We start from the raw sequence: 16887 nt of genomic DNA, 5'->3' as shown, positions 1-16887 counted from the left end.
CGCTTAGCACAATTGGAAAGAGAATTAGCGGAACAGCCAGTTAAACCTGTCTACGAGCCAGAGGAGTTAAACAAACTGATATCATATGTCATGAAGATGACCACATTGTACGATTTACGGGACGAAGACTGGAATAAAGAAGCCATGGAAGGCATCGAAGACTGGATCACCGACCCCCGATCTTTAATACTCTGCGTTTATTTTAAGGGGGATAAATTAAAAGCTGCCTGTGACATTCCTCTGTCTCCTGTATACGATCTTACATACTTTTTAAGGCAGCCCGATCAAGTTTTTAAAGTTGAAACGTTTCACGATGAAGTTGTATTCGGAACTTTTGTGGATTCGGTCGAATCTAATTTAATTCAAATATTGGAATTAATGTACGCGCCTTATTTCTTTGCTGTCACTACATGGCCAGACAGTAAGTACCTAAGCCCAAAGTTACTTCTACATAAATTCCTATGATATACCAGACTTCGTAAAACGTATTTTGTTCGGTTTCAGGTGTTAAAAGTGAATTTTGTTCCCAATTGCACACATTTCTGGCAAAATTAACGGATATGTATTACAAAATGCTCGGATTGACCGTTCTGTATATACCGCGTGAGGGTCAGCAACTCTCGTTCGAAGTGGCAAGCACTGACCGTGAGTTAGTTAAGAGATTAGAGGGAGTGGTCGTGTACTGGACACATCAGATCAAGTCTTGTATTGAAGATCAAGCATCTGTCGCCTCGCAAAAGGAACTCTTATGTCCTAGTGACGAATACGATTTTTGGGTTTATCGACGTAAGAATTTAAAGAAATGCTTTTTAGATTAAAAGTTTTATAAATCAAGTAATCAATTTTTCATGTTATTCATTTCACAGATGAAAATTTAAGCGCACTCGTCCATCAATTGAAAAATCCAGCTGTAAAACACATTACGAAAATTCTCGTTACCACCCATTCTACATTCATACACCAGTTCCAAGCTCTTTGCGAAGAAATTAAGCAGAAGATAAAGGAAGCAACCTCCAACATTGAATACTTACAAATTATAAAACAGCCCTGTGCCGTCTTAGAATGCGTCGTTGACCCGGATGACATTTGCAAAAACATTCCGCAAATTATCAATCTCTTCAGATTTATCTGGATGGAATCTCCTTACTACAATTCAGAAACGCGGATTACCAATCTCTTTAAGGCCTTGAGCAACCAAATCATTATTCTTTGCAAAAATTATATTAGGTTGGATGAACTTTTTGGCGGTAAAACTAAGAAGGCTTTGGGAGAATTCACGAAATGTATAGATTGTTGCAAAAAGTATAGAGAAATTTATGATCTAATGGTAGAGGCACACAGTGAGTCAAAGCCAGGCACTTGGGAATTGGACACTGGGTCTATATTCAATTACATTGATTCATTTGTGCAGAGATGTTTTGATATGTTGGATGTTTGCAATTGTATGATTATTTTTGGGAGGTAATTTTGTTGACTTCTTGACTCTTACTTGATCACTCTTATTGTAGATAATATTAAATCATACGTGTTATTCTATGAATAGTTACAAAATTTATTTGCCTTTTCTAAGTCGCCAGTGGTTTTAACGGCTTTTTATTACGAATTTATTTAACATAACAAAGTAATTACATAGTATGGAACAACATCGCTTCCTGCTGTCTGTATGCTTAGATCTTTAAAACTACGCAACGTATTTTGATGCGGTTTTCTTTAGTAAATAGAGCGAAGAATAGAGTATAAAGTAATACATACATAATAGAGTAGAGGAATACTGATAGTTTTCGCAACCCTGCGAAGCCGGGGTGGGTCGCTAGTATTTAATAAAGCCACTTATTTTACAGAATTGACGAACTCGAAACTATAAATAAGCCTATGTTTGGTGGAGCCCACGGGGATCAATTCGAGGCGAAATGCGACCAGATCGAACATATGTTCCAAGATGCACTTGATAATGTGAAGGCAGTAGCACATAATATATTAGATGTACAAGCGCCGTCTTGGTACGACGATATCTTGCAGTTTAGAACGGTTATTAAGGATATTGAGGTTAGTGTAATATATTCCACAAAATTGAAATCCCATAGAAGTATAAACTTTTACATAATAGTAATATTATCTATTTTTTTAGATCATCATAGAAAATTTAGTGGAAACCGTTTTTGAAGGAGTCAATCACGTAGAAGAAGCAGTCGTAGCTCTTTTTTCCTTGCACAACTATTCCAGACGGAAGAATCTTAGGCGTATTTTTAAAAGGAAGACTGCTGAAGTGAGTTTTTTTGGCAATTATATCGTAGTTAATAGGTAAGTTAGTATATCGTGATAAATTAATTACTTGTTAAATGAACTTCTTAATTTCAAAAGATTCTCCATCCAAATCCCTAAAATTTGCACATCACAATAAGTTTCTAATGAAACTCTTAAAACGAACATGTTAATTAAATTTATCATTCACATGGCTGCTGTAAGATTTGAATGGTTATTTATATTACGAACAAACTCAAAAATCAGCAAATTCAAAAGCGCTTTTGAAAGCGCGAATACACACGCCTGAATTGTTAACTTGTAACGAAAATAGGTGTATGTAGGGGCAATTTATTTCATGGGTCCAGGTGTGGGCAATGTTCAGCGAGGAGGTACAGGCGGCTAAAAAAGAGACGGTGTCGAGCCGCGGCACGCGCGCCGGAACGCTACCCGCCGCCGCTGGACGCGCTGCCTTATTGCGAGCACGTCGAGATCGATTGGCTTATCTTAAGAAGGTCTTCTATAAACACTTATTTATATATCTTTTGAAGTAAAACCTCTTTACGTACGCTTGTCTTGGGGAACAAACTGGTGAGTGCGTAACGAGAGCGTTATGAAAAGTGCGATCGGGCGAGGCGAAAGGAAGCTGAGAGGGAAATATAAGTTAGTGAAGATAAAAAGAGAGAGAGTTACGTTTCGTATATTACTGTAGGGGCAACTAAAAAAGTTTTAGTTCAGTCGTGTGCTCTAAAGCACGCTCGTTTTTTTTGAAACTCCAGATAGTTCCACGACGTTGCAGACGACATGGTCACGGGTGACTGATACCATGGTGTCTGCAACACAAATACAAATAAAAATATTGATATAGACAGTGAAAGTTGTAAGCTCCTCTTCGCATTTGTATCTTCAATGACAATAGCGATACTATTAGGGGGTTATAGACATAAATAATTTGCGCTTTGGCCATAAAATATGAATAATTGTATATGCTCGCAAACTAAAAAAACTACTCCAATTACATCGTAATACACCGTAGGGTCACGAAAAAATAGTCAAGTAAATATGCGTTGTCAAATATTACTCAAAAAGTTATAATCAGAACTCGACATTGAGGTGAAAAATATATTATATCATTGGATCTCGATCAAATGTAAATGACACCACATGACAAGCATTAAGCAAGCTTTCAGTTAAAATAAGAATCATCCAAATCGGTACACCCAGTGAAAAGTTATGCGGTAAAATACAAAGTAGGTCGATGAAAAAATTGTCAAGTAAATACCTATTATTAGATATAACTAGAAAAGTACTTGTAAGATCTCAACTAAATTTAAATTGGACCACTTGACGCGCAACACCTTTCAAATAAAAAAATCATCAAAATAGATCTACCCAGTGAAAAGTTCTGAGAAAACATACATTTTATGTAAAAAAAAAATACAATCGAATTGAGAACCTCCTTCTTTTTTGAAAGTCGGTTAAAAAAAGCGCGATAAGGCATCAACGACTAAGGAAATATGATTTTTAGTTATTTTTTTTTTCATAATTTAACAAATCCTAAACAAAAATATGACAAAAGAAAGTTATTAACATTCCTTTTTGTTATCCCGCCATCGGTCGGCTTTTTAAGTTCCAAGGTGGTAGTAACCCTTAGTCGTCTTTTAAACACCCACGGGAAGAGAGAGAAATTAAAATAATAATTTCTTGAAATCCAAAATTATCTTCCAACAGGTTATGACAGATGCGTCAGTATGGCTATTGCCTTGCAGCAACTCTGAGGATGTGATCATGCACGTGAATAGGCTCGTTGGAGCCATAGATGTCGCGATCAGGGAACTATGGATATCTTGGACGGTACTATCTTACAACTTTAATTGAATCAATGAATTTTGAAGTTGATTTACCTCACCAGAGGAACTGCTCAAACTCTTGAGCAGTTCCTCGAATGAGGTAAATCAACCTTTTAGAATATCACAGCCAAATAATATCCAAACCAAATGTTCTCAAGTAGTTGGCGATTAAGGTAGCCGGAGCTCCTGGGGAGGATCGAGGGTAGGTTCGCCAACGCTCTTGCGATGAATCTAGTGTTGCAGGCGTCTTTAGGCTACGGTAACCGCTTAACATCACCGGTGGGCCTTACGCTTGTGGTCGTAGGATTATTGGTCGTATAAAAAAAAATCCATCAATATTTAAATTATATTTTCTTACGTTCTTTTTTAAAAAATCCTTAAATATATTTTGTAGCATAATGTGGATGAAAAATGTGCTGCTGGCTTGAACAGAACTTTGATGAGAAAGAGTGCGGAAAACCCTGGGCTATTGGAGTGTAATATTGATGTGTAGGTATTTTTATAATATTTAATATGATAGAATGTGTTGAATTTTCTTTCTAAAAAATACTTAACTTCGATTTTAAATGATTTTGTTTTTGATTATACTAGTTTGATGATGATTATCAATCTTCAAGACTTCGGTTTTCGGTCGATTTCATTTATTATTTTTGTTCATTGTTGGTATTGGTGTATTTTTTTGTATGTACATATGTATGTTTACACGTCCATCTCTCACTTTAAATCACAATCTATTGTGTTTTTTTTTTTTGTTTTTTTATGTCACTAGGTCGGCAAACAAGCGTTAACAAACAGCTCACCTGATGGTAAGCGATTGCCGTAGCTTATAGACACCTGCAACACCAAAAGTATCGCAAGCGCGTTGCCGACCCAATCCCCAATCCCCCCAGGAGCTCTGGTCACCTTACTCACCAACAGGAACACAATACTGCTTGAAAACAGTATTATTTTGCTGTGGTCTTCTGTAAGGTCGAGGTACTATCCCAGTCGGGCTGCTCCATATTTTGAGCAGGAAATTCCTGCTGTGCTCTACCTCAGTTAAGTTCTGTACACCTACACCGTCACAATACCACATCCTCTGCCCCTAGGTTGCTTGGAAGAGATCGCTTTTCAGTGGTAGGGCTGCCCTTTATCCTTATTCCTTATGATACTTTGCTAAAATCAATTGGCTATGTATTATCTCTGTTTTGGTGTACAATAAAGTATTATTATGTTATGCAGCAATATCTTGGAGTTATGCAAGGAAGCAAGCCATTGGGAAAATTTAGGATTGGATATACCCTTACACGCCTACCAGGTATATTTCTACCATATATCAAATCGGTTCAACCTATAGGCTATCAACCTATAGGTTAGGACCATCATATCTGGGGGCGCGGTAGTGCCCCCGCCAAGCCGAGCCAAAAAAAAAACGAAAAGCACTACCTACCTTTTCTCGAAGTGCTTCGTCGTTTTTTTGAACCCTCATAACTTGGGTTTGGATTATACCAGATAAACAAAATTCTCGGGATATGATGTCAATAGTAGACTTATTAAACACATAAAGTTTCAATCGCATAGCTCTTATACTTTAGATTTTTAATATTGTTAATTAATCTGAGCCTATACCTATGTAATGCAAACTTGCCGACACTATCAGCAGTTAGGTTTTAATGTTAGTTCAAAACAATTATAAGATTTTATTTAGTTCTTAAGCACGTCTCTTTGTAGCTAGTGATGTGAATATTTAACTTTTTAAGTTTACTTCTATTTCTAAATTAGCATTCATCCCACTGTTGGGCACAGGCCTCTTTCTTCATGTAGGAGAAGGATTGGAGCTTAATCCACCACGCTGCTCTACTGCGGGTTGGCGGATATGTTCCCTACTATAACGATCGCTATCAGGTATTTATGATAGCCGGGACCGGCGGCGTAACGTGTTCTCCGAGGCACGGTGGAGACCCACTAGGACAGACATCGTAACCGGAAAGAAATATTTTTACAAATACAAATATCCATCCCGAGCGGGAATCAAACACTTAAACCGTCGGTGTTTTAGGCGCCTCATCGCACCACTACACCAGAGCGGTTGTTATTTTAGCGATTATTATTAAATCAATTGAAAAAAAAAATAGCGTTTGATTTAAATGCAAAATCATTAAAAAAAAATTGCTTATTTCATGTTGCAATTGTTAATGAATCTTTATTTGAATCATTACTCAATTTAGGTATACATGAAGAGCAAATCTATATTCTACGTTTATGAGAGCGTACTGGCAGTTGTGAAGGGTTACAATAACATACTAGACTCCCTATCTGAAGAAGAGAGACTATTGTTCAAACCACTCACCTTGGTAAGTATCGAAATAAACATTAATAGAAAATTATAATTTATTAACACAAAGAAAACCTAATTTCAGATTTTTTTTAATAGGGCGGAAAACAAGCGTACAGCTCACCTGCAAGTAAACTATTACCGTAGCTTATAGACGCCTGCAACACCAGAAGCATCGCAAACGCGTTACCGACCCTATCCACAATCCTTTCCAGAAGCTCTAGTTACCTTACTCACTACAGGAATGCATACATACATACATATTTAGCTGTTATCCTCTGTAAGGTCGAGGTACTACCCCAGTCGGGCTGCTCCAGATTTTGAGCAGGAAATTTCCTGCTGCTAGTTAAATTTAATTCAAAATCTAACAGTTTAAAAGGATGATTTTATTGTAGACAGTGAAATAATTCATATATACCAGATATTGAAAATTACAATGTTTTAATTGAAAAATATTAACATTAATTCAGTCTTTTATTCAGTTAAGCAAAGATAATGAAATAATTATCAAACAATCATAACGCAACAAATTTCTTTTATATATCGTTCTAAAACATGATAGATATACAAATGTAAATTAAACATATTAAACTATGAACTATTCTTTTCTAATGTTTACGCGAATTCCACTCATTATAAAAAAACAACTTTTTACTATAATAACAATGGTCACGATCCCATAACCATGATTGCTGTAAAGTATCTGAAACCGCAATAAAATCCGAAAAACTTGTTTCATTATAATCTTCTTTCTTTTTCTTTTTTTTAATTCGTCTTAATTGGGGCTTGAGACAAAATGTAAACAAATAAAAAAAAAAAGGTTTTTTATACAAGCAAAAAATAACAAAAAATATATATATTCTACGCAAGATTGGGACCAATTAAAATTGATATACCAATTATAAATCTTTTTTTTTAATTGACATAATTTATTTCGTTTTTTGACAATTTATAAATTAAAATGAACTATTTATGTTACATTTAACTAATATTTGCACACCGAAAATCGGTAGAATATGTTGACTAACTATTAAATTTGACAACCTGTATACCATATTCTGGCAAAATAAATAAATTATTATTATTATTGACAAGCCCATTGGCGCAGTTTGTAATGGCCCTGTTATGATCTAATATTTGTATTTATATATTATAATATTAATCACACATTTAATATAAATACCTATAATTTCCATACGTATTAATCAAAGAAAAAAAAAAAATTCAAATGAATATATATCATAATTATCATATAAAATCACAAAATGAGTTCACTTTAAATATTGCCATAGATTGAATTGTGGAAAAGTGAACAGAAGTAGATTACCTCCCAAATATTACCTCTTTTCCTTTCTTCACGAATTATTAACAAAAAAAGGCATTAACTCAAGCAAATATCCAAATGATCATTCATATCTACTAGTTCTATCATTTTAAGGCAGCAAGGGCATGGACACTTAGTTCCCGTTGAATTTAACGTTAACGATTCATCAAATTCGTCATCTATTACAATAGTCTCAAAACTTGTAGAGGGAACCTCTGTAGGTATTGTCGCGTTATTATCGAAAAACGCTAAACATTCGTCTAAATGTTGATCCATTGGTTTTGTTACTAGCTTATCACAGCAAGGACATTTTTGTTCACTTAATGACTTATCTAACTCATTACTACAGCTAGGTTCTATTTTAATTTTAGGATCTGTTAACAAATCTTTTTGTTCCTTCGTTTTAAATGCATCGGATTTTTTATCTTCTGGTTGTTTTTCTTTACTAGATGTTTTGGCATTTAGAACTTTGGCATTAACATTTTCTTGTGTTGTTTTAATCAGTGGGTATGTCGTTAAGTCTATTTCATCAACGAGTTCAGTTTTGATATCAGAAAATCGTAATGGTACATTTTCTTCCTTAACAGGATTATTAATTTTATTACTATTATCTTTTTCGATGGAGCTGGAAATATTATTATTTTCTACATCATAATCTATCTTACCATTTATCGGTTTCGTATCCATATTATCCTCGCTAATATTTTTAATTATATCTTTATTTAAACATTCATCTAAATGCTTATTTATTTCTGCGTCACTTACTTTACTATTACAAACAGGGCAATTAACATGATTTGATTCAACGGGTGTTACTGATAACCTCTTATTACTATTCACTTCTTTAATAACAAAATCTTGTCCATACAAATCTTTTAATACAGATGTAGCGGTTTTTTTGAAATAATCATCTATTTTTGTGATTTTTGCTGGCGGTGATGCAATATACGTATCTTCTGCTTTGTGCTTATTAGAGTTGGCACTGACGACTTTTGATACCTGTTTTTTTCCAGAATTGTTTATGTTAGAAAGTGTATTAGTTGTATTTGATAACTGCTTATTTGCCCAAATATATCTAACAGTCTCAACAACACTACCCGCTTCTGTTTTGCTTGTATCGCTAATAGTCTGTCCCTTACCTATGAATACTTGTGTTGGTGGTTTAGTAATTTTAGGATTAAAAACTATATTATTCTTCTTAGATACAACATTAGTGTAACTTTTCGTAAATGAATTAGATTTAAAAGGTACATTATTAGATTCTTTTAAAACAGGTTTAGATACTTTGACATTATTATTTGACTTATTATTACTACTATCTTTACTTTTAGTTACATTAAAATATTTAGTTATGGGTACTTTATTGTTACTTGGTTGAGATGATTTTTTATTTTCTGCTTTCTCGGGTTCTTTGATTTTCACGAATGTACCTCCACAGTTTCTTTTATGACTGTCCCACCAGGAGTCTGTGGGACCTGGAGCCCTGTTCATAGGCCGCCGCACTATCCCAAAATGTGGTTTTCTTGTCTGACATGGTCCATTACATCTCCACCAGTGAGTTTGGTATAGTTTTACCTAAAATGGTATGATATCTCCGTAAAGTTAAAATTAAACAGTAAGGCTAAGTATTGTTTATTGGTAAATGTTATCACTAATTAATTAAAATGCATATTATTTTATTAATTAAAAAATTAGTATAAATACAATTATAATTATAGTAATGAAATATTCACCTCTTCATGAAAATCATGATATATACTTATATTCAGACCAGCTGCTTGGTTTATTCTGTTCATGTGAGATTTGAAATTTGGTCCGTGACCATCTCTATCTCTGTCCCTGTCTGTGATGAAGAGATATGCATGGATCATCTCATGTAGCAGGGTTTCTACCAAATCCTTCCGAGGCCTTAGTTTAAGTAATGGTTCGCTTAAAGCTATATCACAGAGGCCTCCTCTATCGTAACTGGAATAAAATATACATTGATATAAATTAATTCTGGTGTGAACTTGTAACTTTATAAATATCATACAAGCGACAGTATGATTTTTATGTGTAAGTTGTATAAATATGTGTTTGTGTGTGTTTTTATCGATTTTAGTTAGTAGTTCTTTTTTGCACATTGTTAAATATTGTTTCCACAAAAGCATTTTGTGAAAAAATGACCAAATAAATATAAAAGTTCTTTAGTATTGTCATCATAATTCATAAAAGTTCTATGTGTTAAAGTTACTCATTATTAATAAATAATATAATTATGATAGCACTTTTTTCTTTGATCACAATTTTTTCTTGTAATTAATTTTATCTCTTAGATTACAAACTAAACAAACTGTTAAAAAATTATAATTTTAATAAATTTTGCCTATGACTCATAATTGATTACACTCGCAAATAGCTTTTACGATGAGAATAACTTATTATAAATATGGCATAACATTTTCTTCCCATCCGAACAAGGAGACTCTGTTTACAGATAACACAATTACTTAAATGTTGAAACAAAAATAAAGTAATAAAAATACTTACGAACATATCCCTGCACAAGAGTACATACGTTTGCTCCAGCGAACTACAGCTCTGCTTGCTAGTTTTGTCCAAAAAAATAAGCTATCAAAATGTAAGAATAGCGAATGAATATTTGGTGTTGGGTCCACTAATTCTAAGTCTGGATCTCCTAAATTCATTGCTATTATAATATCTTTGCATTTGTGTATTTTCGCTGATATATATTTTAAGAAAATATTGCTTTGTTAATTTGTTATGAAAATTTGTGATAATTTATAAGTTTGAAAACGTACTGTCTTTGGAATTTGAAACAATTTTTAAACAGCTGACGCCTGACATTGACAAATTTTGAATGATAGTGGATACGTTCCACTTAAGGCCCACTACTTCATCGACCGCGACCGCTGAAAATGCTGAAATTGCCGTTCCACTAACGTAAAAAGTCGCGGGCATTGTAGGTGACTTTTATAGGCGGAACGCATATTTGAAAGCTGTGTGCTCGCAATATGACGGCATGATAAAAACATGCAGCTTTGAGGATTGTGAGTAAATATTTCGCATGGATAAGTAAAACTTAATTGAACGTGGATTCCCGCAAAATCGTTGCGTTTTTAATGAAACGAATGAGAGATAACGATGTCATCTATGACGTCGATCAATCGCTCGCGACGACCACGGGCCTTAGGTGGAACAATAGAGAAGGCCTTCCAAGGCGTATCGTTGTGGTCATTTAGTGGAACGCATCCATTATGAAGGTGTATAGCTGCGTAAAATATTTTATTCATCTACACCACAGACATATAAGAGGAACAGACTGTACACAAATTACACAAACACTTAAACAGTAATAAGTAATATCTCCATCTTTTTCTCACTCGTCTGAATTTCAAATACATCTTTCCTCTTATATGTCTGTGATCTACACGCAGGTATTAGACTATATTACCGTATTACGTATTTAGTTACATTTCTTTATACTAAACATAAAATTTTCGTGTCACAACGTTAGTTGAAACACTTCACCGAAACGGCTTGACCGATTTTTATGAAATTTTGTGTGCATATTGGGTAGGCCTGAGACTAGGCCAACATTTATTTTTCATACCTCTAAGTTATAAGGGGTTGGATTAAGGGGTTTAATAACATATGTGGAAAAACAACGTTTGCGAGGTCATCTAGTATACTGTAAAAACTAAATTTCACATTATATAATTTTACACAAGATTAGGTTGGAGATCAGCGTTCTAAAAGTCCTAAAACATAAATTCGGTTCTTAAAAGTATACAATAATTTTCACTAGTATACAAAAGTATTGCCACTATGACCGTATATTTTACTCACATTTTTTGAAATATTGCAGGCTTGTGAAAAGAAAGTTCAACCGGGAATTACAAAGTTAACATGGACATCGACAATGTCTGATGCTTACATTGCAGATTGCGTAACTCAGATCGGAGAAGTATATACGTTTTGTTTATAAAAGAAATAATTCCTTCCTCTTTATTTTATAATTAAATAAGCAAAACATAAATATATCGAATAAATTTATGTCACATTGATATTTATCAAAGTATAAAATTGTAAATTAAATATAAAACTTAAATTTTAATTGATTTTTTTTTTTGTTTTTTAGTTGCAAGATTTCTTAAACACATACAAAAATTGTAACATAAATTTAGTAAAAATAATGGAAAAAATTTGTGACACACCACTTATTGAGTTTGATATTTATAATGTATTTGAGATAAGTGTACTACGAAAGACAATAAGGGAAATGGAGGAGAAGGCAGCTGCTAAAATATTAGACATGTATAAGGAAATCATAACGTATATTATTATTGTTTATGAGGGTTTTGAGGCACATATAACACAAGTAAGTTAATGGTACTGTATAGCTTGGCTGAATTATTACAAAACTTATCAAGCTAACCATTTTTCTACTTGTCGTACTGACTTTAAGACACAAATTATTTTAATTTTAAAAATATTTTTAAGAGAGTGATATACAGGTATGTTTTTAATAATAACGAACTCATTTAAAGACTTGAACATGTTCAAGAAACTGCTATAGTATACAAAAGTGATTAATTATTAAAAAATGTACCTATTAAAAAAAATTAGAAAAGTGATTATATTAGTATATTTCTTAACATTTTTAGATGGCAGATCATTGGATAAAGTATGTTAAAAGATTCGATCGCTTGTTAGAGGATGCATTACGCTTAGCGATTAAAGCTACAATGCAAAATATGTATAAAGCGGTACATGGTGACGGTTAGTATTTACCTACATATATTAAATTTCAATCATATGACAAAAAAATTATAATAATTTGTAATGTCAAAGCGTTTACAATTGCAAAAATAAAAATATGTCAATGAAAGTAATGTTAAATAATTTAAATCGTTAAAATATAACACAAAAAAACCAGATCGTGTAAATACACCACATACTTATTGTAATACACAACACTAAATGTAAAACTGTAAAACAGACTAATTCTTTAAAATGCGCAAAAAATTGACACGTTAAGATACATTAATTTTCCAGGTACAATGGCACCATCGCCTCTAATTAAAATGAGTCTGTATTTAACTGGTAAAAATATTACATTCATCCCAAATCAACATGAATTAGTAGAAACTTTCAAGATAATAATTGAAGAAATTACTCATCTCATAAGTACAATACCGAGATTGTATGAGAAGTTCGGATTACCAGCCGGTGGATTGAAAAAGTTTACAGAGGTGATCAAGGCGGATGTGGATAGCAATAAATTACAAACTTTAATAAATGCTGGTACGTATTGAAGCTATGTGACTTGGATAAATATAAAAATGAAAAATAACGACGACGTACATTTTATTTTTGCAATATTGTACAAGGGCGCGGATCCGGTTGCTTAAAATAGTAATAAAAATCTATAAAATAATGTAATTTACTAATTAAGTGTAATCAAAATGTTCTAAAATGCGTTCGTTTCATTACAGTATAGTTTTATAAATATTGATCCAAAATATTTTCGGCCATGATACAGAAAACTCTTACAGATTGTGTAGCATAGTATATATTTAAGAAACCTTAATTTACTATCACAATATTTTGCAATCGTATTTGTACAATTGGGCACTTCAAACCATTATTACACCATATTATAATAATGAATAAATATTGACTTACAGAAATAGAATATAACTTAGCTCTTGTAAACGAACATATTCACATGTGGGATCCGTATGCACATATTTGGAAAGTAAATAAGGATGAATTTATGGTGAATTATCGAGCAGAAGGTCACGCAGCCGCTGATTTTGATGAACTCATTATCAACTACAGCAATCTCGCTAATGCTGTCCAAATACAAGAAACTGTTACCCAAGTACTTAAAATCAATGTTTATAAAAAAGTTTTTTTTTGTCTCATCACATCATCACATCAGCTTTTCGCAGTCCAGTACTGGACATAGGCCTCCACAAGTTCTTGCCAAAAATGGCGTGAACTCGTGTGTTTTGCCCATAGTCACCACGCTGGGCAGGCTTTTTTGTCTACTTGTAGCTTTTTCTATCTACTTGTAGGATTTTTTTTAAATATGTTTAAAAATTCCAGATTCACTTTATTACTTTAAACTCTAGTGAATTAAAGAAGTCAATTATAGCACATTGTCTCGTGTGGCAAACCAAATTGGGAGAACTACTGAGAAAAATAACCGAATCGGATATTGATGTAGTGTACGCTTACATAGAAAAAAGTGGTGTGGAAGCCATGACTGTATGTCTAGATAAAACTTTTTAACCTATATTTTTCTTTTTGAATAATTGTAATAATGGTAACATATTCAATATTCGTACATGTAATTTATTCATTGTTCGAAAAATTTTAGATGCCTACAGATTTAAAAGAATTAGCTTCAGCAATGGCTACATATGAGCGCTTGGTATCAGAAATACCTCAAATAGAGAAAACATTCCCTCCCATTACAGACAAAATGACGACTCTTGGTAAGATTACAAATAGTATCCGACAAAATTATCGAAAATATTTTGGTACTTTTATAATAACTAGTTTTGAATTCTTTATAGCCAAGTTTGAGGTCGAGCTTAGTTCGGACATGGCTACTCGGCATGAAAATATTCCTGTTGCTTGGACCGAATATCTTAACTTATTAGAAGAAGCAAAGAAAGCACTAGAGATGAATAAAGACAAATTTAAAACTGAATTATTAGAACAAGCAGAGGTAACTAATACGGAATAAAATTTCTAATAAATATATCCTTCCTTAATAATATCGATAATCTTTCCTTTGAATGATCGATAGGAATTTAAAGAAGCTGCTAAAGAATTTTGTGAAGATTTCTATAAAACTGCGCCTTGTAGCTCTGACGTCGCTGGTAAAGACGCGTTAGCTCAATTGAAAGCCTTTAGAGATCAACTCAATGCTCTTCGTGCTCAAGAGCAACAAATAAGAGATGGTCTTGCTGTGTTTAATTTAACGTAATTTCAAATTAATTTAGACTTTTTAAATGTAGAATTGTGTAAATTTAGTTTAGTAAGGTTTTCTGTCATAAGTGCGTCTTTGTGTAAACTGTATCATTGTAGAAACACAACATCAACTCAAATTTATAGTTATTTTAAAGGACTTATTTTTAATAGGACACCTGTGAATCTAGACTTGCAAAAGATGGAGAAAGAGCTGGAAAAATTGGAAGAAGTGTGGGGCTTGGTGTTTCAGTGGGAGGAGTCTTGGGAAAAATATAAAACGCAAACCTTCTGGGAAATGGAAACAGATGAAATGGAAGATAACGTCATGTTTCTATTTAGGTACGACATATACCGTAATGCATATTTACAAATTTATCTCCTAAATAAATATTGCAACTCTAATGGTTATTACTGCAAATCAATCTCCCGTATAAATATTGCGACTTTAATTTTTTTTCTAGGAACTTCAATCGTCTCTCGCGTCAACTCAAAGACAAAGGTTGGGATATTATTGATACGACCAGGGTAAAAGTCGACGCTTTTCGACGAACTTTACCTTTAATTGGTGATCTTAAAAATCCTTGTATGAGAGAGAGACATTGGGATAGAATAAAAACTCTTATGGGAGTGTGAGTTAAAAGATCTTATGTTATTTTATACATTGATAATAAAAATAATAATTATAGTTAACATTCTCTTTTAATTAATGGTTTTTCCTTAAAATGTTATAACAGAGAATTTGATCAGAATTCTGAAGATTTTAAGCTTGAATTAATTATGAGACTGAATTTTCAAGCGTACGCTGAGGATATTGCTGAAATATCAAATGCTGCCACAATGGAATTGAATATAGAGAACGGTCTTAAGGCAATACGAGAAGTATGGAAAGCCACGACATACGAAATGCAGCATCACAAAGGAGAAATGTATAGAATTAAAAACGTAGAAGATGTTTCACAAGTGCGTCGAAAATTAGTTTCATTAATTTATTTTTTTACAAGTCATGTGGCCTTACTATAAATAATTCTAATTCTATAGTTCCTAGAAGACCATCAAGTTCAACTTTCCTCAATGAAATCTACAAAATACGTTGAGCCTTTCATTAAAGAAGTTGATTATTGGGAAAAATCTTTGGGATACGTAGCAGAGTGTATTGAGGTTATTTTGAAATATGTTCTATGCTTAAAATTACTGTTGCGTATATACCAAGAATATTTTTATTGTTTGAAATTTTTTGTAGATATCTCTACAAGTTCAAAGACGGTATCTATATTTAGAAAGTATATTTAGTGGTGAAGATATTAGAAAACAATTACCAAATGAGGTAAAAGTTTTTGATGCGCTAACTGCTGATTGGACTGAAATTACTAGTAGGTTAGTAATCAATCCTCTACCACGATAAAACAATAAAATACGTATGTAAGTAAACATACTAAGATGAACGCGAACAATAAAGATTAAAGGTGTCTTAATTATTTCAAAGATCCGGTATTGTTTCACTATTTGCATATATTTTACAGCATGTATGCTGGAAAAAATGCAGTTGAAGCATGTCTGTATAAACCAGCTCCATATTTATTCAATAAATTGAATCAAATGGTTGATAATTTAGACGGAATATTGCGTGCTTTAGAAAAGTATCTCGAAACGAAAAGACAATTGTTTCCTCGATTCTATTTCATATCAAACGATGATCTGCTAGAAATCTTAGGAAATTCAAAGAAACCACAGCTTATTCAAGTTCATTTGAAAAAGTTATTTGACAATGTGAATAAAATTAGAATTGATAAGGTAATGTTTTAATTAATTTTTATAATAAATATAAATTTATTTAAATTTATTTATTAAATGGTATTAGCCTTCGTCATAAGTAACAATTTATAAAAAATATACGCGTTTGTGTATGACGATATAGTATTAATTGTATAACAATATTTTTCGGCACTCCTTGGCACGGATTATTATCCGAAAATTGTTTTATTTAATGCTACCAGAAAATGAGACAAAAGTAAATATTTTTCAAACTTAAATTTTGATATATTTATAGTATTGATAAAAATAATAAAAGAAATTTTAAAAAATGTAATATTTCAACAACAAACAGACAAACGAAAATATTTCATACAACCAAAAGGGAACGCATTTATGTCAACAAAAAAAAAGTTTTAAAA

At 32.7% G+C, this 16887-nt stretch overlaps 1 protein-coding gene across 1 annotated transcript in view; it reads left to right on the top strand.

Annotated features, from left to right (window-relative positions):
• The first annotated feature begins 75 nt into the window (after nt 1-75).
• LOC123655626 (dynein axonemal heavy chain 2) overlaps nt 76-16887 on the top strand; it is a 78386-nt gene continuing 61574 nt past the window's right edge. The window contains exons 1-25 of the mRNA XM_045591386.1: nt 76-421; nt 505-786; nt 867-1461; nt 1842-2046; nt 2129-2266; nt 2610-2756; nt 3973-4095; nt 4486-4580; nt 5313-5388; nt 6299-6424; nt 11598-11696; nt 11871-12110; nt 12397-12511; nt 12788-13036; nt 13420-13616; nt 13844-14005; nt 14118-14235; nt 14317-14471; nt 14553-14728; nt 14888-15055; nt 15178-15345; nt 15451-15676; nt 15755-15874; nt 15957-16090; nt 16237-16507. Coding sequence (XP_045447342.1) covers nt 91-421; nt 505-786; nt 867-1461; nt 1842-2046; nt 2129-2266; nt 2610-2756; nt 3973-4095; nt 4486-4580; nt 5313-5388; nt 6299-6424; nt 11598-11696; nt 11871-12110; nt 12397-12511; nt 12788-13036; nt 13420-13616; nt 13844-14005; nt 14118-14235; nt 14317-14471; nt 14553-14728; nt 14888-15055; nt 15178-15345; nt 15451-15676; nt 15755-15874; nt 15957-16090; nt 16237-16507 — 4716 coding nt within the window. The 5' untranslated portion in view covers nt 76-90. The remainder of the gene's footprint in view (nt 422-504; nt 787-866; nt 1462-1841; nt 2047-2128; nt 2267-2609; nt 2757-3972; nt 4096-4485; nt 4581-5312; nt 5389-6298; nt 6425-11597; nt 11697-11870; nt 12111-12396; nt 12512-12787; nt 13037-13419; nt 13617-13843; nt 14006-14117; nt 14236-14316; nt 14472-14552; nt 14729-14887; nt 15056-15177; nt 15346-15450; nt 15677-15754; nt 15875-15956; nt 16091-16236; nt 16508-16887) is intronic.

This window comes from Melitaea cinxia, chromosome 8 (assembly GCF_905220565.1).
Source record: "Melitaea cinxia chromosome 8, ilMelCinx1.1, whole genome shotgun sequence".
Lineage (NCBI taxonomy): Eukaryota > Metazoa > Arthropoda > Insecta > Lepidoptera > Nymphalidae > Melitaea > Melitaea cinxia.
Note: the sequence above shows the minus strand (reverse complement) of the source record. Positions and strands in the feature narration are given on the sequence as shown.